Source organism: Erithacus rubecula (genome assembly GCF_903797595.1).
Source record: "Erithacus rubecula genome assembly, chromosome: 1".
Classification (NCBI taxonomy): Eukaryota; Metazoa; Chordata; class Aves; order Passeriformes; family Muscicapidae; genus Erithacus; species Erithacus rubecula.
In genome coordinates this window covers 108336924-108361431 of record NC_136658.1, presented here as the reverse complement: position 1 = coordinate 108361431, position 24508 = coordinate 108336924, and the positions used below count along the sequence as shown (strand labels likewise).

Sequence of the window (24508 nt, the reverse complement as noted above, 5' to 3'; positions counted from 1 at the left end):
CATGGAGATCCTGTTGGAGCAAGTCCAGAGGAGTTCACAAAGGTGTTCCAAGGGCTGGAGCACCTCTGCTTGGAGACAGGCTGAGAGAGCTGGGGCTCTTCAGCCTGGAGAAAGCTCTGGGGAGACCTCTGCACCTTTTCCAGCCCCTAATGAGTCACAAGAGAGCTGAAGAGGTACTTTGGACAAGGACATGGAGTGATAGGACAAGGGGTAGTGACATAAGACTGAAAGAGGGCACATTTACATCAGATTTTAGGAAGAAAATTCTTCCCTGTAAGGGTGGTGAGGCACTGGAACAGGTTGCCCAGGGAAGCTGAGGGTGGTCCAGCCCTGGAAGTGTTTAATACCAGGCTGGATGAGGCTCTGAGCAACCTGGGATAGTGGAAAGTGTCCCTGCCCTTGGCAGTGGGGTTGGAATTGCATGAGCCTTAAGGTCCCTTCCAACCCAAACCATTTTGTAACTCTATACAAAAAAAAAAAAAAAAAATTTAATTGCCAACCAGCAGCTCAGAGATTCAACATTCACATTACCTAACATTTAATTTAAAAACTACTAAACCGTCTCATCATCTTGCTATGAAAATCTGAAATTAAATTGTGATTTAAATTGTCATTGTAAGCCTGATTATCAAGCAAAAGTTACTCAACAAAAGAGAGACATTTCAGCAAGCAGTTGACAGAATGACTCTGCCAGGCACCACAAGGAGAAGAAAGGTGCTCATTGTGATAAAACCTTCAGTGATTGAGATCCATCACTGTAGCCAGCACAGAACCAAGTGTGCAATCCTTCACGTTGCTTTTTAAAAGAAAAATCAAAGAGGAAAAATAAAATCAACCACAAAGTGAATAAATATCCCAGGCCCCCATGGCTTCATTTATTCTTGTCCTCAGGAACATCGATTAGCAAGGAGAGTATTGTCATCTGTTTGCCTGTTTAAAAGACAAAACAAAACAGAAAACAAAAGTTAAGGTTGTGTCTTAGCAATCACTTGGATGCTTCCCAAAAAAAACAGCTTAGTTATCATGCAAGTCACATTTATTTATTAACTTTTTTAAAGTAAAACTACATTTCAGGATGTGGGGCCTTAAAATTTATGAACAAAGCTCTGAATATTTTACCTGCATATTTCTATAAATCCAGTCTGTAAACACAGTCATATTCCCATACACTCCAGGCTTGTTGGGAGTAGCACAGCCAGTGCCCCAGCTGGTATCTCCAACCAGCCACCACACAGAGTGGTGGAGAGTCACCAGAGGACCTCCACTGTCCCCCTGCACAGGACACAAACACCTTGTTAGTGACACAGCCACCAGGAAAAACACAGTTTCACTCCAGGAGCACAGCTTTAGTTTCAATATAAACCTGCCTGCCATTTAGGGAGCCACCAAAACAAGATGTGATGGCAATTTTGGTTTTAAATGATGTCTGCTTCCAATAGGAATAAAAATAATTTGCCCAGATCCCTCTAAGTAAGATTGGTATTGCTTTCTTGTTCACAAGCACAATGCTGTGATTAATAATACAATAATGATAATAATGCTGTGGTTGTGAGGAGCATTTGATCACTTTCAAGTGCCAGGTAACAAACCATCCTTGAAGCATTAAAAAGGAGCCTCACCCTCCCTGGGAATTTTGTGAGAGCCCAAAACTGGCAGCCATTCAGATGATATAACAAAAGCTCTCTTTAAAGGGATGCACCACCAAAGGAACCAGAAGCTCAATGCAAATTTTTAATTTTTGGGAGGCAGGGGATTTATTTGTAATAGAGTGAACAAGAGATAGGTAGGTAGGTAGGTAGGTAGGTAGGTAGGTAGGTAGGTAGGTAGGTAGGTAGGTAGATAGATAGATAGATAGATAGATAGATAGATAGATAGATAGATAGATAGATAGATAGATAGATAGATAGATAGATAGATGGATGGAGGGGAAGAGAGAAAGAGAGAGAGAGAGAAAGAGAGAGAGAGAGAGAGAGAGAGAAAGAGAGAGAGAGAGAGAGAGAGAGAGAGAGAAAGAGAGAAAGAAAGAGAGAGAGAGAGAAAGAAAGAGAGAAAGAGAGAGAGAAAGAAAGAGAGAGAGAGAGAGAGAAAGAGAGAGAGAAAGAAAGAGGGGAAGAAGAGAGAAAGGAGAGAGAGAGAAAAAGGAGAGAGAGAGAAAGGAGAGAGAGAGAGAGCCTACTAGCAAGGCCACAAAAGTAAGAAAAAAAGATCACGATTACCTATTAATTAGGAATAATTACCTGACAGGAATCAACTCCCCCTGCTAGGTCTCCAGCACAGATCATGGTGGGCAGAATCATCCCATTGTAGATATAAACAGCGTTGCACCTCGAGCGCTCTATCAGGGGCACCGCAACGAAATTCAAGTTATTTGATGTTTTACCTAGGATTGAAACATGCAGAAATGTGCAAAGACAAAATCAGAACAAGCATCATATTACTTTGCTCTTACAGAAAAATCCCAAGATGAAATAAAGTTCCTAGAAGGAACAGGATGGAAATTTAAGATGTGAGAAGTCTACAAGAGGTCAAGAGGACCTCCCCCAGTATCTTTATTGTAAAAAAAAAAAAAAAACAAACAAAAAAAAAAAAAAAAAACCCTTTCCTCCCTTTCATTTTTCCAGTCTTGCAAATTTACTTGCATCATTCCACTTCAGAAACGGTGGAAAGGAGCAGCTCCTGCCCTTTCCCACACACTTGGCACACAGCAGCCCTTGCCAGCAGGGGCACAGAATTATCTCCTGGGTGGGTATTTCTGCCCCCCAGAACTGATCTGAGGGTCCTTTGCAGTCTGCTGAATGCCACACATCACAACTTGCTTTGAATGCTCTGGGTAAATATTGGGGGCTGTAAAATGAGTGAAAAAATAGTGCATGAACAGATCTAATTCAAATTTCCCCATCAGCCCATGCAACAATATTCATAGGATGAAGAGGACTAGTTCATGTAATAGATGAAAATATTCCAGAAGTACTTCTTACCTCCTTGGTACTCTGCTCCCCACCCTGATATCCAGCACTGCTGGTTTGGCTGGAACATCATTCCTGGATTGGGCAGACAAACTGGCTTCACATTTTCTGCAAAACAAACACAATAACAGATGTTCAGACAGAATTCAAAATAAATTTAAACTGCCACCATCCATTGCACACAATGCATTTCCTCTGTACTTTGCATTCCTTGAAGGAAAATTATGCAGGAAGAAGCAGAAAGTTTATCAGCTGCCCTTTCCCTGAGGGGCACCTGATCTTCACCTCAAAGTGATGAGGTAATGGTTCTACCTTAACTCATCAGATTAAAAAGAACAATTAACACCAGCTCTTCTGAGCAGTAGAAGGCAAAGAAAAAATTCTGAAAATTACAGCTCTACAATCTCTTTGTGAAACTCTGAAAATTATCACAAGACAAGCAGGATTCAGTACTGATACATACAAGAAGTGTGCAGCACAAAAAGCTGGAAAACAGACAATCTCCCTGCTCTGAGCAGCAGAAAATCCCTTTCAGATTACTCCTGCTAGCTCTAAACTGATGCACTGAAGCAAAGGACCTGTAGACAAAAAGCACTTTAAGTTTAAATAATGGCTTGTTCTCTATTTTGTATTGCTTACAAACAAGCTACATCTGCTTTCATGAAAAGAACTTCTTGTAATGTTGAGTTCTGAAGGGGTTTTTTACCATTATTTGACCTGAGTTTGACTCAAGGGACTTGGGATTTAATCAGCTGCTCCACCACTGCAGCTGTAGCTGTCTGCACATGCAGCTAAACTGAAGCACCATAGAGCATTTTGAGGTAAAAGTAAATTATTGAGATGAGCCCAAACCCCCTATCCAGATAATAGATTTAAATAAATCCTGCTTAGGAAATCAGAGGCTGTGCTCTCTGTCTCTGTGGATCATTTTGTGTTCTTCCAATAAGTATCTACAAGGATTGCTTGATGAAATGCAGAAGTTTCAAAAGGTGGGCTCACTGCCACTGGATTTTTCCCTTAAGAAGGGCAGAATGCCTACCAGTAAAACTCAGTGGTGTCTCCAGCTTCATAAGGGCAACATCATTGTCTTTAGAGTCTGTGTCATAATCTGGATGGGAAATGATCAGCTGCACTTTGTATCCACTTCTAAAGAGCATCTCATCCTGGTTCAGAATCCCAGCATAAACCCTCCAGCTGTGTGGGTCAGAAAGTCGCCTGCAGAACAAGGAAAAGGTCTGAAGATTTCCTTCTGTAGTGACAAGACAGGGATTAGGACCTTCACAAAACTGTCTGCAGGAGCTGTAGTCAAATATTTGTGTGACCAAAAATGCACACATGCATTTGACTACCATTTCTGAAGAGCAAGACAAATTGCCAGACGTGTAACTTGAGGAAAGCTTGGCTCTAGTTTCAAAAATATATCAAAAAAATCTTTGCAGTGGGTTAAGTATCACTGTCCATCCCCTTAATCACTCAGCACAACAAATTAAATCTGAGACTGCAACAGTGAAGCCTTTTGATTTCCATGACTGAGCGATCAGGCAGGCATTTCTGAAGTCTCACATGTCAGTGGTATCAGCAGAAGCCAGAATTAGTAAAAATATGATCTAGTGAAAGAATTCCACTATCTTGAAAATGCCAGGCTATTTTTTTTTTTTTTTAGGCTGGTCTTGGCTTTTGGTGGGTTTTTTTAATGTTAGGAATGCTTGCTAGATGTTATTTAAGCAGCCTTTTGTGCTGCAGCACAGTTTACAAAAGCTTAATAGAAAACTTGCCACAAGTGTTAAAACTGCCTCCATGAGAGGTGCCAAGTCAGTAGTGCCTGCAAGTCACCCCACCTCCCAAAAAAACCCAGATCAGGCTGAAAACCAGGCTTGTGCCAGCTGCAGCTTGGTTGCCATTCCCAAATCTTTGTGCACTGCAGAGCTCAAATCCAGACAACAAAGGAGGGATAAGATCTCCAGGGAGAAATCAACACTTGTATTCCTTTCTCAAGGTTAAGGACAAATATTCTTCCTTGCCTTAGCCTGAAACTGTGATCCAGCCAACCAACCATTAAAAATGTTTTTGCTTTGTGGGTTTTCCCTCCAGCAGAAGCAGGCACCTTTTAAACAAATTCTGCCCTTTCTGAGGGTACCACAAAACCCTCAAATCTCTTTTATAGGTTAAAAATGTACAAAGCACCTGCTATTTTTCTTGTTGATGGCTACATAAAGTGCTCCTTGGATAGATATAAATCTGTATTTAATACTGACTTGGACTTTACTACCCTGTGGCAAGAAGATATGAAGAAATAAATGGCACAGGCATCTTTAAATTGATCATATCTACAGCAGTGTGATATTTGAGAATTTGGGGGGAGGAGAGGAGTTTCCTTTGGGTTTTCTCACAGTGTAATTCAACATCTTCATGAAAACATTGTACTGGCTGGCATTAAATCGGGTTTACATCTGAAATTGGGTGAGTATCTGTGCACAGCATCACCCCTTTCATTTTGTAAGTAAGGCAGAACATAAAATAAGGGCTGCTGTAGAAAGTTTTAAAGGAGAAAGTGGGGAGAATAGAATGAATTTCAGGGTGAAGAAAGGCAGACAGGCACGGAGGGAGGGACCCACCCTTCCACACAGTGTGCTGCTGTCACAATCCAGCTGTGGGTGATGATGGAGCCCCCGCAGACGTGGGTGCCCTGCACGTGCAGGCTGACCTGCCAGGGCCACTGCCCCAGCACGGCCCCAATGCCACCCACGATCCTGTTCATCATGCTCACGCTCTTGTTGGACAGGCCACACTCTGAAAAGGTCAGTCACACACACAGGTTAGTCCAACAGGGAGAGGGAAGATGGATTCTGCTTCCCTCAGGCTTCTCTGGCAGAGGGGTGCACACACCAGGGCTGATCTGCTGGACACAGCACAGCTCAAACCCCTGCCCTACACCAAATCCCAAATCTGCCATTGCCCAGATCCCTGTAAAATTTCAAACCCCACCTGGCAGCTGGTTCACTATAAACTCTTTACACTTTTCAGGAATCTCTGGTGATTCAAACATCTCTGTGCTGTGCAACAAAGCAGCCAGGAGACTCCTCAGGACAGGACTCACCAGCAAAAATGCACTGCCCACCCAACTGCTGAATTTTGAGAGCAAATGTGCCACAGACATCCCCACACAGCTGCAGGGGGATGGATATGGAGCTTCACCATTTAAAAGAACCAGTGGCAGCAAAGACTGGGGATCCACTGCCTTCCTTGTCTCCTCTCCCACCCTGCTCCTAAAACTGCATTATTTGGAATCCAAAGTTAATAATTTCCCCGTGCAAAACCAGCAATTAATGCCACAGGTCCAAAGGGATTTGCCAGCCAGAGCATTTCAAAGCATGCAGCAGCAGAAGTTTGAAAGAGCCAGGGAGTTACCTATGCAGCGCAGAGAAACCACCTTTCCTGTGGCACAGGAACCACTGCAGGAGAAATTAAAAAAAAAAAAAACAAAACAAACAGGATCTTAGGGAAATGTGAGCAAAGTCAACCCTCCAGATGTTTTCTACCCTTTCCAGCTTCATGCCCTGCCTTCAGCCTCATCTTTCTGCAGAGGTTCCCTCATTTCTTCTCTTTCTCCAGCAACCACCTGGCCTCCCCCATACCTTGCATTCACCAAAACTGTCCTCTGGGAAACCACAGACATGAACACAAAAGGTTTTTAATCCTACTGAGAAGCAAGATGAAGAACAGCTTGGGAGAAAGTTGAGCTGATTTAGGGAGTTGTTGAACTGAACCAAGGAGCTGCAGGAAGTTTGTGGGCACAGCAATCTACAGGTTTTGAAACTGAACACTTCAGAATTGTTTGAAGATAATAAAAAGGATGCTTTGCACAGTGAAGATCCATTTTTGCTTGCTGTGTGTTCATGTGACTGAAAAAAGGCTGTGTCAGCTTCTATGAATGTGCTGTAGCTGTGTTTGTCACCATACACAAACTCCTGCTGATGTTCAGAGAGCCTTAAAAATACCTTTGACATCTCAACAGCACAGAGGATGGGACATATTTTCTTTTAGAAAGGAAGGGAGGATGGAAAAATGACAGCTGTTTTTAAAAAGAGGGAAGAACAGTTGCTGCAATAAAAACAAAGCCTTTCTCTCCAACAGTCCCCAGTGAAAGATGTGCTTGCATTTTGCTACAGGCAGAAGCTGCACCTCTCACAGCATCTGGAGAGACCCTGGATGAAAGGAGAGAGGCTTTCATTAAACAAAGATACCTGTTGTACAGCTTTTTGTACAAGTCTATATTCCCAGCACTTGTGTTCAGCTTCATGTAGCTCTTAAAGCTGTCTTCAGTGGGGAGCCCACGACTGTAGAAATATGTATCTCTGCAAAACAAAGTCCACCATGAAACCCAGCAGTGGTTTCAGCTTCCAAACAAGTGATAACAATGGGCTGTGCCAAGCTGGAGCTTCTGAGATGACGACACTAGAAATATTTATTTTTGTTTTCCTGTGAAGGCAGAACCCTGGTGGTGCAGCCCAGAGTCTCAGATTCTTTAAACATCTGTCCAATTCCACTTCCCACCAGTCACTAGGTAAAAATAATATTTTTATCTGATGTGCATGCACCTCGTGTAGCAGGGCAAGATCAAGAGACGCCTTTGCCAGTAAATTTTTACAGCAAAGCCTCAGAATCATTAAAAATGGCAAGGGGGAAATTTGAACTTTTCTGTGTCTGAGCAGAAGCTGACAGAGGTTGGACTTACACACTGTAGCCCATGTCTTTGCATGCAATCTTCCCATAATCATCATTCCAGTCATCTTGGCAAACAGGATACCAGGATTTGCTGACAGGTGAATAAACTTGCAGGATAAAATTTGGTCCAAAAAGTCTAACTGCCAGAAAAGGAAGAAAGGAAGAAAGAAAAGGAAGAAAAAAAAAAAAAAAAAAAAAAGAAACTAAGAACACCACATGCTATTATTACTGCTTTCTCTGCTTGGAAGTAGTTACCCATAATATCCACCTCATGTATGAACTGATGTTACTTTAATGCTCTCTTCTACTTAAATTCTGAGTAAATATCCAGTAAACAGAAATATGGCAATGACTTACTTCTTTTCATGTAAAGCAATTTAGAAGAACTACCGGTTTCAAAATGCAAATGTACGAGATAAGGTTCATCCTTTCATTTCAGCTTTTATGCTCAAAATTCTCTTTTATATTCTACCACTGAGAAAGATTGCAATAATGAAAATGTTCTCATCTTTTCTCTGTGCAACTACATATTTCTTAATGTATCACATACTGTGTGTAAATAAAATATGATCTACTGAAAAATACTTTATATTATCTCTTAATACACCAGATTTCTTCAGAGAAGCACTTTGTGGAGCAAGAATGTAACCAGGAGCAATTAGCTCTGACAGTCAACATCCCATTATGCATTTGCTTGCACAAGAATTTAATAAAAAATAGTTCAAGCAAAAGAACTGGCTTGAAACTGGCTTCTCCAAGAGCCCATTATTCAACAAAATGGAGTGGAACAGCTGCCAGCAAATGTTAACCCTGCATGAGAGTGTGCTGAATAAAAGTTTACAGAGGGAATTTAAAGCACAGCTGGAGTTTTCCAGCGTGGCACTGGGCATGACACAAGATGCCAAACCTCTGGAATGGATTAATCAATGTCTCCACCTTCTACCTTCAGCTCTGCACTAAAGCTTTTCTTGGCATCTTTTCAGTTCAAAGCAATGATTAGGCCAGGTTTTCTTACACAAATGAGTTATGAGGTAGTTGAAGAACTTAGGGGAGAACGAGGAATGTGAAATACATGGAAAAAGACAAGCCTGACTGAAGAGCACCAGGTTTATATTATTACCTGAGGCTTACTGAGAAGTCACCACTGACTGTTCCATCCAGAGACAATGCTAGATTGATTTCTGCACAAACCTCATTCAAATTAAAAGCTGATATTTAAAAAATTATTTAAACTCAAGGCAGCTCAAACCCCTGCGCCAAGCATTTCAGCTTTTCAATCGGGCTGGAAACAAACTGAGTATCCATATACATAACACATATCCTAAACCATTTTAAAGAGAGAGCTTAGGCTGAAACAGCCTTGTTGCAGCTTAGGCAAGCTGTGCACAAGGCAATCTGCTCCCAGGCTCCTGCAGCTGGTGCAGGTTTGTCCCCAGCCCACTCACCACAGCGGGTCTCATCCTCCCCGTTGGGACAGTCGCTCACTCCGTCACACCACTGGGAGGGGGACATGCACACCCCTGAGGATCCACACTCCATCAGGGAGCTGAGACAGGGATTCTCTACTGCAGGGAGAGAGGAACATAGCCACATCAGCACAGCTCTCAAGGAGTTTCCCATTTGGTGGAGCAAAGCTCTGGAAGAGGCTCTGGACCTGGAGGTGGGAGGGAGCCCAGCTTGCCACAGCAGATGGATTGCTCTGTCCTTTGCATCTTGTCAGATCAAGTCTCTGATGTAGCTGATTTTGGCCTCCCTGAATAATCAGGCACCATTAAGTTCTCAGAAAGGAGTCAGTTTTGCACTGGCAAAGTGTTAACACGTAGAGAAGGAGGAAGAGAGTGAGTGCCTCAATTATGTACTCTTGCAGTCATTTAAAACAAGATTACACTCACCCTGTTTAAATCAAAATTAGTCAAAAAAACGCCCCTACAAACCACAAAGTGTCGTCCTAATACTTCTAAATGAACTCCCTTAAAATCATTTAATATTTTGGAAGGGGTATTTAAACACCATTTTAGTTCAACCCCAAAGCAATGAGCAGGGACACCTTGCACTAGATCTCTCTTTCTCTTTTCCTGAGCAGAACAGAAAGAAGAGACTCCTAAAAACAGCAAATTTTTAGTTTCCTGCTTTTTTAGCAAAGCAGCTTTCATTGAAAGGGAAATTGAGATAGCACAAGGCAAACTTCACCTGAGCTGAACAAAATTGTTCCAGCCCTACTTCAGAGCTGAGATGATTTCCAAGGCAAACATCCACGGTACAACTCAGAGTGCTGAGACAGTCTGGGCTCATGCAACATTTACACAAAATCCCCACAGAAACAAATAAATGGATGTACATGTCCTCTGCTCCAAGAGAGATACCATTTTAGCAAAACAAAACACATCTTGACTGTTTACACTCCTGCAGTTAGGGTTTGCACATTTAACTGAAATCCCCTCCCTTCACCTGAAATTAAGTGGAGCTCAAATTTGGAAAGTAACAGCAGCATTGAAAAGAAAGAAAAAAACGAAAATGAAACAAAATAATGAAAAAACCAAACAAAAGCACCAAAAAAAACCCACAAAAAACTCCAAAACAAAAAAATAACAACCCTACACACAAAAAAACCAAACCAAAACACCTCAACCCACAGACAAAATTGAGGCATTTAAAAGGAACATCAGTTCATCTCTTAGCAGAAAAGGAACAAAGAATTTCCAGTCCTTAATTTAGCATAAAGCATAAAATGAGAATGGATATTCCTGATTTGAACAGCTTAACACATCTTTTCTTTAAAACAAAACAAAACAAAAAAAAAAAACTTACCAAAATACCAGATGAAGAAAGCAGCAATTGCACAACAAATGACTATTAATATAGATAATATTATTATTATGGTTTTCCTTAGACCTGAAATGAAAGCGAGGAGGAAAAGAGAAGTTAGGTTCACAAGCAGAGTAACTTCCACCCATCAGCACTATTTATTTGATGTTAAAATCAGTATTTATTTGATGTTAAATTCATTTTTAGCCAGACTTTTCTCCATCCCACCATCCATCCTCCCAAAGCACCCAGCTGCCCCAGCACCCCATCCAGCTGCCACTTCTCCACCCACAAGCAAACAGCTCCTCCAATGCAGGGCTTGCAAGGGGAGATCCCTTTCCTTTGATATTTTCCTTTGTCAGAAATCAGGTCTGAAGCTGGGAGAATCCCCCGGGACTTACTGGCGGCGCAGGTTCTCCCGGGCGGGCGCGCTGCCGGCGGGCTGGGCTGGTGGCTGGCAGCCCTGGGCACGTAGCTTGGCACGGAGGGAGGGGTGGTGGAGAAGAGCTGGGGGTAAGGAGCAGCACCTGCTGCCTGCCTGGCAGCGTAGAGGGGCTCTGGCTGGAAGCCCCTGTTCTCGTAGTATGGCGGTGGTGGACCCTGAGGGGTGGCGCGGGGAGGAGGGAAACAGGAGGAGGTGAGAAGCAAAGCTGCCAGCAGGAGAGAATTGCAGAGCCCTGCTCCATCAAACAGGCACACAGAGCACTTACTGGTGACTCCAGGTCACACAGACAGAGAGGTTCACAGAACATGGCTAAAACATCATGGTTTGGGTCATAAAAACAGCTGGGGAAGCTCTGGTAAGATCAGTGTCCTGACCCATAGTCCAGCCCAAGAAGGATTCTTGAGCCCAGCCCTCCCAAGCTGTTCTGCACAAACGCTTGTCTGACAGGGTAGAAATAAACAGCAAGGACAGCTGTGGGCAGCACTATCACAGAAAGAAATGCTGACAAGGAACTGCCTTTGTCCAGGTCCAGGATAAATGCTTACTGCCCCATTTCGTGCTGTGACAACACCAGGTACACCTAAGCTGTTTCTGACACACACTGACCTGCAACAGGTCATGGAATATTTATCCTGGAAGAGCTTTAAGAAATAGTTAAAAGTCATTCTAACCTATCCCACAAAACAAGCTTAAATAAATCAAAAGTGTGTGCTCAAAAGAATAAATCTCCCCTAAAAGTACCTGAGCACTTGAAATGTTGGTTAATTTGAGCCTCTTACACCTGCCCCACAGCATCTTTTTGCCAAAAAAGAAACACAACAAATAGTCCCAGTTTTAAAAGACTTGTTAATCAGGATGTCACTCAATGGGCTGTTATATGTAAAGAAATAAAGCAATATGAAAAGGAAAAAAAAATCAGAGAGGAATATTGTGAATATTTTGGTTACTTACTAGAGTAGAGGTCATTTTTCCTTTGTCAACAGTACAGAAACAATTCAAGTGTCAGGGAGCAAAGTGTGAACCTATACAAACAAACAAAAAGGAAAACAATCACATTTGGAGGCTTTGTCAGTTTTCCCTTTGGAAAAAGGCCAGATTTGCAGAGGGGGGAAAATAAAGCAAACTTTAAAAAACCAAACCAACAAACGGAAGTACTTGAAGAGAGGGTACAAATCAAGGTGCAGCATGAAATCAGATCTCAGCAGCCTCTCAATACAAGCCTGAGGATTATACAGTGGCAACTATTCATTAGCACGAGGGCAGCACAAACTGAGAAGGTCAAGTCAGTGCTCGCTCTCGCTGGCAGAACAAGAGTCAGAATATCCTGGCAGGGACCCACACGGTGTCAGTACCACGTTCAGCTCCTCCTGCCTCTCTCAGCACTTACTCATGTGTCACTCTGAGATTTATGGCACAGAAACCATCAGGAAACACAAATTCAACCAATTCATGGTAACAGCACAACTTGCAGGGTTTTTTTTCACTCTTACGTGTTGTTTTCTTGGCTGTGTGTTGTAGTCACCGCATCAAAAACAGGGGGAGAAGCACAGCAGGGGAATTGTGCCACAACAATGTGAAAGTTTTGCAAACAGGGTAAAAGAGAGGTTCTGCATTGAATGCTTAAAGCATCCAGCAGTTTATTTTAAAGTTAAACGTTAACGTTGAGCAAAACCACTGATTGCCACACACACACAAAATACAGAAATGTTTGCTGGTGCAGATCTAAAATAGGCAGTTATCCACAAGCAACCATTCTAATAAATGCTGCTGTCTACTGAGTCCTCTCATGTTGCTCTACAAGAAAAAATGCTTAGAAAGTGCCTCAGTCCTGCACTGAGAAATACTTTTCTCTACCTTGAAGAGCAAAACCCTGCACATTGCAGCTGTGTAAAGACACAACATAATTCAGCCCAGAGTAAAAGGTTATTTTTTATAGCCTCTATCAAGGCATCATCTCGCCCAAAACTGAACTGCAAATGTCACTGAAGCAGATTTCAACAGCTGCTCAGCCCCTCAAGCACACCAATCCTTTGTGACACTTCAGCAAGGCTGGTATTTGCTTATCAGTGTAAATAATGCACCACTGAACTTATTTGTGTGGCAGAGAGGTGAGAAACGAGTCTAACTCCTACTTACTGAAAGTCCATCAGACTGGTGACTAAGGCTCCAGGACTTCTGCCTTGCTCTATGTCCCATCCATCCTTGCCCAGCTCCTCACAGCAGTTGGCAAATGCAGCTCTGCCCAGACTTAGAAAGTGATAAATCACAGGAGGATGTTTCTGCTGCTTGTTCTCTGAAAAGGAGAAGGAATGAAAGGGTTAGGAAGCTTAGTGATATCAGAGAGAAGTGATGATTCTGAGATAAGACAACAGGGACTATGACCAAAAAAATTCCAAATACTTCTTTTACATTACCATCTGAAAGGCTTTGCAAATTAACAGGGAATAGTGTTCCTCACTCTGTTTTGGGAGTTTCTAGGAGTGTTTTTGGTGTGTTGGTTTTAGGTTTTTTTCAAACAAACTGAGGAAAAAAATCTCTCTCTTGTTTAACCATCCATCCACCATCACTACCAACTTAATCCTTGCTCATCTCTTTCCTATCCAGCTTCTGATTAATAACAGTTTCTCTGTTATAAAATACAGGAACTCATAGGTAAATACAGACTTCCATGGTATTACATACACACATTTTCCAATGAAACCACAATCACTGAACTCCTGTTAGTTTTGCAAATGTTTAGGGCAAAAATCAATCTGTAGTGTCCAGTAATGATATAATCTGGGTTTCCTAAGCACACATCAATCCCACACTCCAAATTGTTTTACAAACACATCAAGGGAACAACTTCTCAGATAAGGAAGCTGGGTCATGGAGAACCAAACTGACCTGTCAAACACTCCCCATCCCAACAACTAGAGAGCCAGAAGGGACTGGTCTGCCTTATCTCAGTCCTCTTTGGCCTCTAGCTCACCTCAGACAAATTTCAATAGACCATTTAAAAGTGTCATAAACCCACTCTGATGATGCAGAAGAGTTCAGTGGGAATGTGCAACTGTCCTTCCCTCTCACTCCCCTCACTCCTCCTGATGCCTGCTGAGCTATTGTAGCACTTTACTGGGTGCATCTGGAAAAAACAAACTTCAGGAGATCTTTAGAGAGAGCTGGAGATCCCAGGCAAGGGGAATGGGATGGAGCTCCACACCAGAGGAGGCTTCAAGGTGCCACAGGGTACCAGAGACTTGAGGCTTGGCTTGCTAACACCTTCCACCCAAATAATGAAAGGGACCCATCAGTCCTATGCAGTAAAGCCCCTAAATTTCAAAAACTCCAGTATGGATGGAGCAGAACCAGCATTTAGACCTTTAGCAACACAGAAGGTTAAAAACTGAGTGTGTTTTTCTTTCATAACTCAAAGTACAGAAATAAATATTAAAGGAATAATGTTTCTAATAACAGGAGAGACAAAGAGTAAAAAGCCACCACTGACACAGTTCACTGGTGACTAAAGCAAAATGTGTTGCCTCACAGCTGCCAGCTGCTACTTGAAGTATCTGAGCTTCTTACATATGCCTTAGGAGTGTTAATGTTATATCATGGGTCATTAAGATTAAAGAAAGGCATCACTATTTCCAGTAAATTTGTCAAAAATGAAAAAAAAAAAAAAAAGAACAGCCAAACAATAAAAAAATCAAAAATATTAGATTAATTCAAAACAAATTAAATAAAATAGCTTTTGGGGGTTTTTATTAGTTTTTCTACGGATTTCTGCAAATCAACACCCCAAAAAGGCAAGGACAGAATGAAAGGCAAAGAAACCCTAAAGGTCTAAGCAGGATTTTGTAATCAGACCTGCTGCCTTTTACCCCAGCTCTCCATGCAAGAAATGACAGGACTTCCTCAGCACACACCATGTCATAATTGTTAATTGGTTTCCACAAGCTTTTACTCAGAGATCCCTATAGGCTGTTTCCATGCCCAGGTCAATGGGATGGAATAACTACCTCCAGATTCAACACTGAGAATTCAGCTGACCAGAGTTATATTGGCAACAGCTTGCTTCCTGCATTTACATATTGATCCAATAACTGTTTTGTGCTGCTTCCTGAAACAGAAACATCAGCTGTTTGCTAAGCTCTGTGATAGCTATCAACAATTGAATAAGAAACCCCAGAAAAAAAACCAAAACAACCAAACAAAACAAAACAAAAAAAAAAACCAAAACCAACAACAAAAAAACCAGTTCTTCACAGTTAGACCTACATAAAAGCAACCACATGTAAAGAAGGAAGATGTAAGAGGACAGAACAGTCAAAAACTAATTGAATGAAGCCAAGTTCGTTTTCTAAAAGGAAGAAGCATAAAAGCATCTAAACATTCTACATGAACCTAGCACACTGCATCACATCAAAAAAGTTCCCTGTATCAAGCAAATGAGCAAATCAACAGAACTCATGAGATAGCAAAGGAGCAATTTCAGTGCAAAGCTCAGCCTTAAAGGGCAAGCTGACACATTATGGCATTGATGATGCTAGAAAGGAAATATGCTTTTATTTTTTATTTTTTTTTCATTTCCAACCATTTTATGACCTCCTAGAAGTTTCAGCAACATAACCATGAACTCAATGTAACCATGTATGACGGTGTGGAGGAAAGGTTACTGAGGCAATAAAATAATAATAAAAAAAAGAACACAAGCAAAGAGGTGATTCCAGTTTCATTCTTGTGATCTTTTCACAGAAGTTTCACAGGATAGTTCCTGCCTTGCCACCCAAGAGGAAATAAACATGGTCAAGATTCCTCTTTAACAATTAGTACTAAAAATTATTGTGATGTGCAAATGAAGTATAGAAAGGTTTTAAAAAATCCAGTTATGAATGAAAAAGGAAAGGAGCTAAACAAGATTTTTCATCCCACTTCATTAACAAGATTTCCTTGACCCTTCTTCAGGAAGTGGCACTGAGTATTTTTATTATGTTGATTAAAAAGTGGTTTTAATTTACTCCATTTATCCCCTGGCAGGGATCAAAGACAAATTGACTGAATGTCTCAAAGTCATCAAAATCAGGGTCCTACCATGTCCTGGCCTTTCAACAAATCTTCTCAACAGAGGTGAGCTCTACTCAGCGTGCTTGTGCAATAACATCTCAAATATTTCAGAGAACTTCATGAGACTATACAAATATTTACATGAAAGGCTGCCAAAAATAAAACCTCGTCCTTCTCACAGCTCCTAAGAAATAGTTTTGAAGCTATTCTAGATTAGCTCCTAAAATGCCATTATACTGTACAACTACTTATCAAGAGGTGTTAAAAAACAGTCCCTCTTGATAAGCATTATCAGCAGTGGCTCAATGAAATCCACAGCAGTATTCCCCAGGCCAGGAAACCAAGATTAATTCTAGTTCCATATCCAAAAAGAAAAAAATAAATAAAATAAAAAAAAAAAAAAAGAAGGCATTAAAAATCTCCGAGTGTAGCGGTCTCATTTTAAAAATTTATTTGATGCCATATTCACAATACAAATAATCATCAATGATGGTGATGATTATCATTATCATCATCTGTCTGAAAACAGACATTGACTTCAAACTCAGCCTTGTCACAAGTACATCATGTGTTTTGTTAGGAACAGAGGGGTGAGGAAGGAGGCTGAAATGCTCTTTTCTTTTCTCTCATTTCACTGAATGGATGGTGAGTGGCACAAGACCCTACAAAACCAGTATTTCTGAAACAGAAAGGAGCAAGAGCCCAGAAGAACCAGAGGCTCTGGTGTGGTAGGAGATTGGACCCATTGTTCAGGCAACAACTGCAAACCACAGCACCCATGACCAGATCACAGGAGGAGCTGGAGGATGCAGCAACAGCCAGCTTGGCTTTGGATTTTCACCTCCCCTACACAACATCCCAGGTCCTGCCCTTGTCCTTCTTCCAACACATAAGCAAATCACTTTCTGGCAAAAGCATGTTTGCTAATCTTCTTCATATTTGATTGTTACCTTCTGGCTAAATTCAAGTGTCCATCTACGTCACTGAAAGTCACTGGCAAGGAAATAAACTTCTCAAGAACACTTGCTCATCATATTTGAGCTGCAAATTAATATGACACGAATAAGGTGGCACTAGGTACCCACACTGCAGGAAAATAAAACCCAGCTATGTTAACAAACCAGACTTATTTAGATACCTGTTCAGGTCAGTGGCTTTTAACCTGTGACCTACAGATCCTGAGGAGCTGCAAACCACTTCTAAGAGGTCTATGGCAGATAAGAGTGAAAATCAAATCTTGCTGGCAGGAGGTTTGAATTCACTCCACGGGGAGGCTCATGTTGCCAGAAATCATGGCACTGCAGCTACTCAGTGTGGACCAGCCCTGGACTGGCACAGCAGCAAAAGCCTGCATCTTCAGGACTGGCAACTCCAAGACAAATATTTTGACCAGCATCCCAGAATAATGTGTTGCTTTGTTTTTCCATCAACATCCAGGAATGTAGTTCCAACTTATTTCCAGTTTCAGGCTAGGCTACTGTGATAGATTTGCTCTAGGTTGACTGTCCTATGAACCAGAATAAATTTTAACAGTTTAAGCATGAAAGGAAGGAAGACAAAATACACATGAAGTCCTACTTTGACATCAACATTTATCTTAGCCCACCTATCTTCTGGCTTTACATCTACACCTGTAGGTAAAAGCCACAACTTGCCATTTTCCCAGTTCTTTGATCTATGCACACAACATCCACCTCTTTCTCTCCTAATATTGCCCTAGATGATGCAAATAATCCAAGCTGCTTCCTTTGGCTCTTTCTAAAGCACTGGAGGCATTTGTGTCACCTAACACAGGACAAACAGGGTGCTTAGGACAAAGGCCCAATGTGACATTGCTCCCTTAAATTCACAGACACCCACCCACCCAGGAAGTTGAGATTGGAGGTCCAGGTGAGCAATGGACATAAAGGCACCTGTGAGAAGGTGTGGACTGGATTGACTTCATGGTGCAAAGCTTTGGCACAGAAGTTTCAACAGTACAGCTCTTCTAGAAGTTACTGTTCCAAAATCACTCACTGAGCTGTGCCAACTTTCACCCCCAGTTAGTGCTTTTGCTAAAACCCATGCATTAACACACGCTGAAGAGTCCCCAGAACTAAACCTTGTTCTGGTTTCTCTCTGCTCGCTCGGTGACCTTGAGGAAGTTGCCCAATCTTTTACCCTTCATCACCAGGGCAGGAGATGGACAAGCTCCACCTGGAGCGGTGCGGGATGAGCCCTCCTCACCCTCCGGGACCGCGTTATCACTGAATGCACTGCGCCCATCCCATCCCATCCCATTTCCTTCATTCCTGCGTGTCTGCCTCCCGGTTATCCCGGCTTCCCCATCCACCTCCTGCCTTCCTCCGTGTGCTTTTGGTATCCCGGTTATCCCGGCTTCCCCATCCACCTCCTTCCTTCCTCCGTGTGCTTTTGATATCCCGGTTATCCCGGCTTCCCCATCCACCTCCTTCCTTCCTCCATGTGCCTTTGGTATCCCGGTTATCCCGGCTTCCCCATCCACCTCCCCCGTGCGCCTTTAGCTCCCGATTATCCCGGCTATCCTGGCTTCCCCATCCTCCCCCGTGTACCTTTAGCTCCCGGTTTCCCGGCTATCCTGGCTATCCCGGCTTCCCCATCCACCTCCCCCGTTTGGCTCCCGGCTTCCCTTACACCCCGGGAAAGCGCAACTTTATCACTCTGCATCTCCCGCTGCGGACAGGGGGCACCGGGGGAAGCACGGGGGGAACGAGCCCTTTGTGTTTCCCATCTCCCCTCTCTGTTTTCCATCTCCTCTCTCTGTTTTCCACCATCCAGCGCCTCCCACCCTGCGGGACAGGGATTCCCAGACGCTGCCGCGGTCGCTCCTCATCCTCCCCACCCCAGATCCGAAGTTTCTTAGATCAAAACCAAACCCAGCAGCTCGGACGGCGATTCCCTCCCTGCCCGGCCCCAGGCGGCTCCCGAGGCGAAGGGAAGGAGGGAGAGCAGCGCTTACCTGGGGCTGGGGAGCGGCAGGGCTGGCGGGGATGGAAGGCGGCCGAGGAGCCGGGAGAGCGGGCGGAGCGCCCGGGGAGGAGCCAGGTGCGGGCAGGGACGGGGCAGGTGCGCAGGTGGAGGGACCCGCCCCGAGCACGGCAGCCCACCGGGCCCGGAGGGACACGGCCAGCCCTTCCCTTCCCTTCCCTTCCCTTCCCTTCCCTTCCCTTCCCTTCCCTTCCCTTCCCTTCCCTTCCCTTCCCTTCCCTTCCCTTCCCTGACCCCCGGTTTGGTTTTCCCTCCTCGACCCCACCGTGCTGTACCTGTGCTCTGCTTTTTGAACTCGCCCGAAAATCCTTGTTGGACTCTGTGTCAGAGTGTTGCAGGCAAATAAGGACTCACAACACTTCCCTGAACAGGGTAGGTCAGCACCTGATAAAGATTGCTCGTAAAGTACCGGCCGGGGAAAATGACTTCTGTTTTCTTTGGGCTTTTTTAGGGTCATTTAATAACGCGGCGCTCTGGAAAATTGCTGCTGCCTCAACGGTCGCGTTGTTTACAATGTTCCGGTGACTTGTGCTACCTGTACGACAGACCTACAGTGAGGGAGGGTTTTCTCTGCCATAGCTGAGCTCCACAGGAAAAAAAAAAAAAAAACAAAAACAAAACACTCACATCCCAAAACTTCAGAGCAGTATTTACTGAAAAGTAAGTTCTCAGATGAAGAAAATCCACTCACTGTTAATAACAGCTCTGATTTAGCTGCAGTATTGCTGCGTGCTACGCTCAACATCTCTGTATGGGGACTGCAGATAAGGCAATGTACACAAGTTTGGCATGCAAGTGTCTGGGGTTTGTTTATATTTCCTAACGCATATCAAGGAATCACATCAAGCACGCCAAGATCGTACCTTCAGTATTTTTCCAGGTCCACGTGTTTGTTCAGAGAGAACTATGAATTTTCAGACCCCTTGATACAAAAACATAAGGAGTATTGTCTAAAACATCTTTAGCTTATGTTTTTAAGCTGCATTATTTTGGGGCTGCTTCTGCTCCTGAGCTCCTAAAAGGAATCAGTGAGATTCAGTCATTTTCCAGTATGGATTCAGTTGCAGGAATTTGATCTCAAATTTCATCTGAAGCAAAAGGTAAAATCAGCCCAGGCACAGCCCAGAACACTGCAGTGTCACCTTCTGTGCTTCTCTAACATGCCCACCTGTGTGGAGTGTTCTTCTCTTTAATTTACAGCAATTTATAGATGGCCTTCAGACCACCTTAGAGAAGTTTTAGGTTTGAACCAGGGTGCCTGGTCATAAGATTTCCCTGTTAAGTTTCCTTACCGAAGTGGAGGGAAATAGCCCTGCAAATTGTTACTTGGCATCATGGCCTCAAGAGAAAAAAAAACAAAAAAACAAAACCAAACAAACAAACAAAACAAAACAAAAACCCTCATGATCTGTTCAGTTCTACAAGAGAAGCTGCATGCTTATTTTCTTTGGAAAGTCACGACTTTTTTTCTTTGAAAGTAGTTTGGAGGTTATGTACTCCTTGACTGATGGTGTGATGGTGCCTCGTTCTTCTCTCAAGACATAACCTAATAACTTACAATTCAAAACTGTATTTCTTTTGAGTTTTAAATATCCTGGAGCTCACTTTGCATTTGTCCAAATGCCTTGCACAATGGCTATGGATAAGGAGAGAGATTTAAAAAAATATACTGGCTGCTTCCTGACAGTCTGTATGAAGCCACTTTTAAGGTATGACATCAATTCAGGTGTCACAAGAAGAACTGGGCAAGAGGTACAAAATACTCTGTGCTGCTCTGCCAGGGGAGTTTAAAGCCTTTAGGAGAGCCCAGCGTTGCTTTGTGCGCTAGGAAAGAACACCAGACGTGCTGGGGGGAGATCCAGGGCAGCTCGGTTCAAATGAATGGAGCTCTGCTTAGTTACAGCCTCGAAGATCTGGGCGCTCGCCAGCAGCTCGTTGATTACCCCTGTTAACACCTTTTCTTCTCGGAGAGGGTTGAGCTGCTCAGCGAACAGAACAGCGCATTCCCACCCCCTTTTCCCCAGTTATTCCCTCCCTCCTGCCTGGTATCTGGCTCACCAAATGGTCTTGCAGGGCTCTAGAGTAGTAAAAGCTTCTTTTTCTTTCTTTTTCCTTTTTTTTTTTTTTTTTTTTTTTTTTTTTTTTTTTCAGCCTGGGTTAATATTCCCCGAGGTTAACTCAGCTTGCTGACAAAGGTCAGAGGAACAGGAGAGCCCGCAGTGGGGAGGGGGTCATTGCCTCCTCTTGGCAGCAGAAGCTGCCTGGTCTGTTCAGCTTGTCCTCCCTGGTCCAGGGCTGAGCTCTGGCCCTGTTATCTCATCCACAACAGCTCCAAGAGAGTGTAATTGTATTTTAAATCGTGCAGAGCTAGCTTTGGGAGCACTCGTTTTATTAATGGATTATAAACAACCTCTAAAGCAGAGATCAGGGCAGGGTTTGGTTTTTCCAAGTGGCTGCACGTTTTGGGAGGAGCAGGCAGAGTCTGCTGGAGAGGGATGTGGGCTTGCTGGGCAGCCCAGAGGTTATTGCCCAGAATTCAGGGTGTGGAGACCTTCAGCATGACCCAACAATGCTCTAAACACCTTTATCACACTTAAATATTAATAGGTTCAATGGTATTAGTTACAAGTTATTAGTAAGTTAAATGTTTAGCAAACCACTTCCTCCTCCATATTTCTGCAGCAAAATGATGTTTGGATGTGTTCTTTTGGCTCTTCACAGGAATGCAAGCTAAACTTTCCACAGATTGGTGCTAAGCATCTGAATAAATAAATAAAGTGATGAATAAACTGCTCTTTTCAGGTGCCTGGCATCACTTACACTGTGCATCCTACCCTGGGATACCTTTGGCTTCCTATGGCACCTCCTCAGCCCTGTTCTATAAGGTAAAACTGCATATATTCTATATTCTGTCCACCTGTTTATAGAATCAGAGAATATTCTGAGTTGGAAGAGACTCATCAGGATCATCGAGTCCAGCTCCTGGCCCTGCCCAAACACCCCAAAATCCCATCCTGTCCCTGGCAGCTCCTGCAGCTCTGGCAGCCTTGGGGCTGTGCCCATTCCCTGGGGAGCCTGGGCAGTGCCCTGCACCCTCTGGGGGAAGAACCTTGCCCTAAAATCCAACCTAAACCTCCAGACTCAGCTCCATGAGGTTCCACTGGCCACCAGAGTGGAGAGGTTGGTACCTGTCCCTCCTTTCCCAAGACCACAATGAGGTCATTTGTCACAACTGGCTTTGTTTCTGCAGGCACTTTGTCAACACAGTTCATTTCCCACTCAGTTAATGCCCAACTTGCCATGTGCTGCCTTGTATTCTGATTTCTGCCTGTGTTTCAGGAGTCTAATCAAAACCCCAGGGCAGTGGGAGATAAAGTCTCCCTAAATCCAAACATCCCAGTACTGACTCCAAACACTCAGGGTGAGCTTGCCCTTGACTTTGGGATTACAGCAAAAAACTTCCTTTCACCATCCCAACAGAACTACAATTAGAGCCATCTCCAGGGAATTTTGGTGCTAAAGCCCACAACCGGGGGGAAAAAAAAACCCAAAAAACCAACCAATATTAAAATGGTGGAGTCCTCTCTGAATTTTTTGCACCCCTGATACCATGAAAGATCTCTGTGGTTGACAGAAACTACAGGTACCCACTCACCCATAAAACTACACCAAACCTGGGAACATAATTAGTCATTTAATAACTAAGCTTAAACTGAATGTATGTTGACTTTGGAAGTACATTTGCATCTGGCTGGTATTACCATGAATGCACACACATAAATTTACCTGCTGCAGGTATACTTGAAAGTCAAGATAAATGGGCAGACATCTTCAAATATAATGGTTTTTTTAATTTATTATTCCAGCTGTTGAATGAAGCAGAAGGTGATCCTTTGTTAGGGTATTAACTAAATGTGCTGAAAAGACACAGCTCCTTAAACCAATTACCCTGTTATCTGGGAAGCAGGAGAGGGTCTGCAGATTAGAAAGGTGTGTCCTTGAGAACATTCTCACTTCTCTCCCAGCCTTTCAGAAAATATTTTAAGAGTTTGAAACCCCACACAGATGGAAACCCATAAAATCGCTCAGGCTCTTTTTAGTTCTCTTTTTTTTTTTCCCCTTTTTTCTCCCAATACAGTTTTCTGGTATAGAGGGGAAGTTTCAGAGTTACAAAATTAAATTCTTTGCTGTCTCTCGGAGGGAAGACAGGAATAATAAGTGACCTTCGCTTTAGTTCAGGTGCATGTTGTTTCAATGGGTTTCTCCTCTGTTATGTTATAACAAGAGAGAATTAAAATTCAAATACTTGCTCGTTCTTGGATTTTTCTGGGTATATCATTTAAATACAGCTGCATTTTCCCATATCAGGAGAGAATTTAACCCACAAATTTGACCTCCTATCCACATTAAAATAATCCTACTCTTGTGGCACAGAAATTGAATGACGACTTTCATTTCTTGTATGATTTTTTTTTTTTCCCTGACATTTGGAACGTTTTTTCCCCACTGATCTGATAGTTTTGCTTTGTCTTGCACAAAGCAGCAATAAATCCAAACTGCTCAGCCAATTAAGCCAGGTTTTAGTTACTCAAATGCCAGCTTGAAGCAACTACAATGCATCAGTAAATTTGAGTTTCAATGCAGAATGATCTCACTGTTCTCATAACAAAAATTGCAAAAATCCATTTTTAACTTACCATTTTAATTTATTTTTTTTTATTTGTAAAAGAAAAGCTACTCAGTTCTTATGTGATTGGCTTCAAACAACCAGTGGAAGAGCCATGTTTCAGTACACATTAGAATCAAATACATTTAGTCTTCCTGATGCATACAGGAAAATATGGATTAGTAAAATAAAAAGAAGCAAAGCACAATAAATCTTAAGATTTTTTTTTTCCTGAATTAGAAACCAAAAATTGAGTTTTGAATGTCATCTTGGACAAAATTAACATTGATTTAATGGAGCCAGATTTTCTCAACTGATCATTTAATCATAATAAGTTTTTAATATGTTGACTGTTAACCATGCCATCTCATATTTAAAAATCCCAACTTATTTTCTATAGCTCCATGAAGACCAGTGTTTTTCATTTAATTGGTAATAATTCTGTCCTAGAGAGGTTAAAAAAAATGAACAAGACCCTTTGAACAGTTGAATTTTCTGAATACCTGCATGAGATAAGAGATAAATCCAATCTGAAAAGAATTGCCTTTTGTTTGTCTGAATAATAAAGAGAAGGATTTCTTTGGTTGGTTGGTTTTTGGTTTTTTTTTTTCACTTTCCATGCTAGTTCAGCTTTAGATTTGCTGTATAACTTCAGCAAATTTGTTTCCATCTGTCTGCATTTCCTGCTCTGCAAAAGGGAGTTAATGGTATTCAATGCCAGTATGAGAACAGCAATATTCACATTTAACCAAATATTTGTAAAAGTACTTGGAGACTTGTTGATTAACCTGTTATAAAGGGGGAACAATGAAGTGTCCTCTTTATGTTTACCTGCAGCTAGAAAAGCTT

The 24508-nt window shown here is 42.6% G+C and overlaps 1 protein-coding gene across 3 annotated transcripts; it reads right to left on the bottom strand.

Annotated features, from left to right (window-relative positions):
* Nucleotides 1-487: 487 nt before the first annotated feature.
* Nucleotides 488-19380, bottom strand: TMPRSS2 (transmembrane serine protease 2). 3 transcript variants are annotated; one of them, XM_079302774.1, is made up of 16 exons: nt 19228-19303; nt 18965-19162; nt 13078-13234; nt 11893-11963; nt 10898-11096; nt 10500-10583; nt 9137-9256; nt 7702-7831; nt 7211-7321; nt 6375-6418; nt 5582-5756; nt 4006-4181; nt 2979-3074; nt 2238-2380; nt 1120-1272; nt 488-930 (listed from the first exon to the last, which is right to left on the bottom strand). In XM_079302774.1, exons 4-16 carry the CDS (start codon nt 11905-11907, stop codon nt 919-921), a joined length of 1458 nt encoding a protein of 485 aa, XP_079158900.1. In that variant the 5' UTR covers nt 11908-11963; nt 13078-13234; nt 18965-19162; nt 19228-19303; the 3' UTR covers nt 488-918. The 3 variants fall into 3 exon arrangements, with proteins under 3 accessions (XP_079158900.1, XP_079158902.1, XP_079158901.1); XM_079302776.1 differs by lacking the exon at nt 18965-19162 and having other exon boundaries at nt 19259-19380; XM_079302775.1 differs by lacking the exons at nt 18965-19162; nt 19228-19303 and adding an exon at nt 17126-17494.
* Between the last annotated feature and the right edge of the window lie 5128 nt (nt 19381-24508).

Bases quoted from the DNA above. Each gene is read 5' to 3' on its own strand.
- TMPRSS2 (XM_079302776.1), bottom strand. The intron at 6,419-7,210 runs GTATCTTTGTTT...TTTCTCCTGCAG, and splicing joins TACAAAAAGCTGTACAACAG to TGGTTCCTGTGCCACAGGAA. The intron at 5,757-6,374 runs GTAACTCCCTGG...TGACCTTTTCAG, and splicing joins GGTTTCTCTGCGCTGCATAG to AGTGTGGCCTGTCCAACAAG.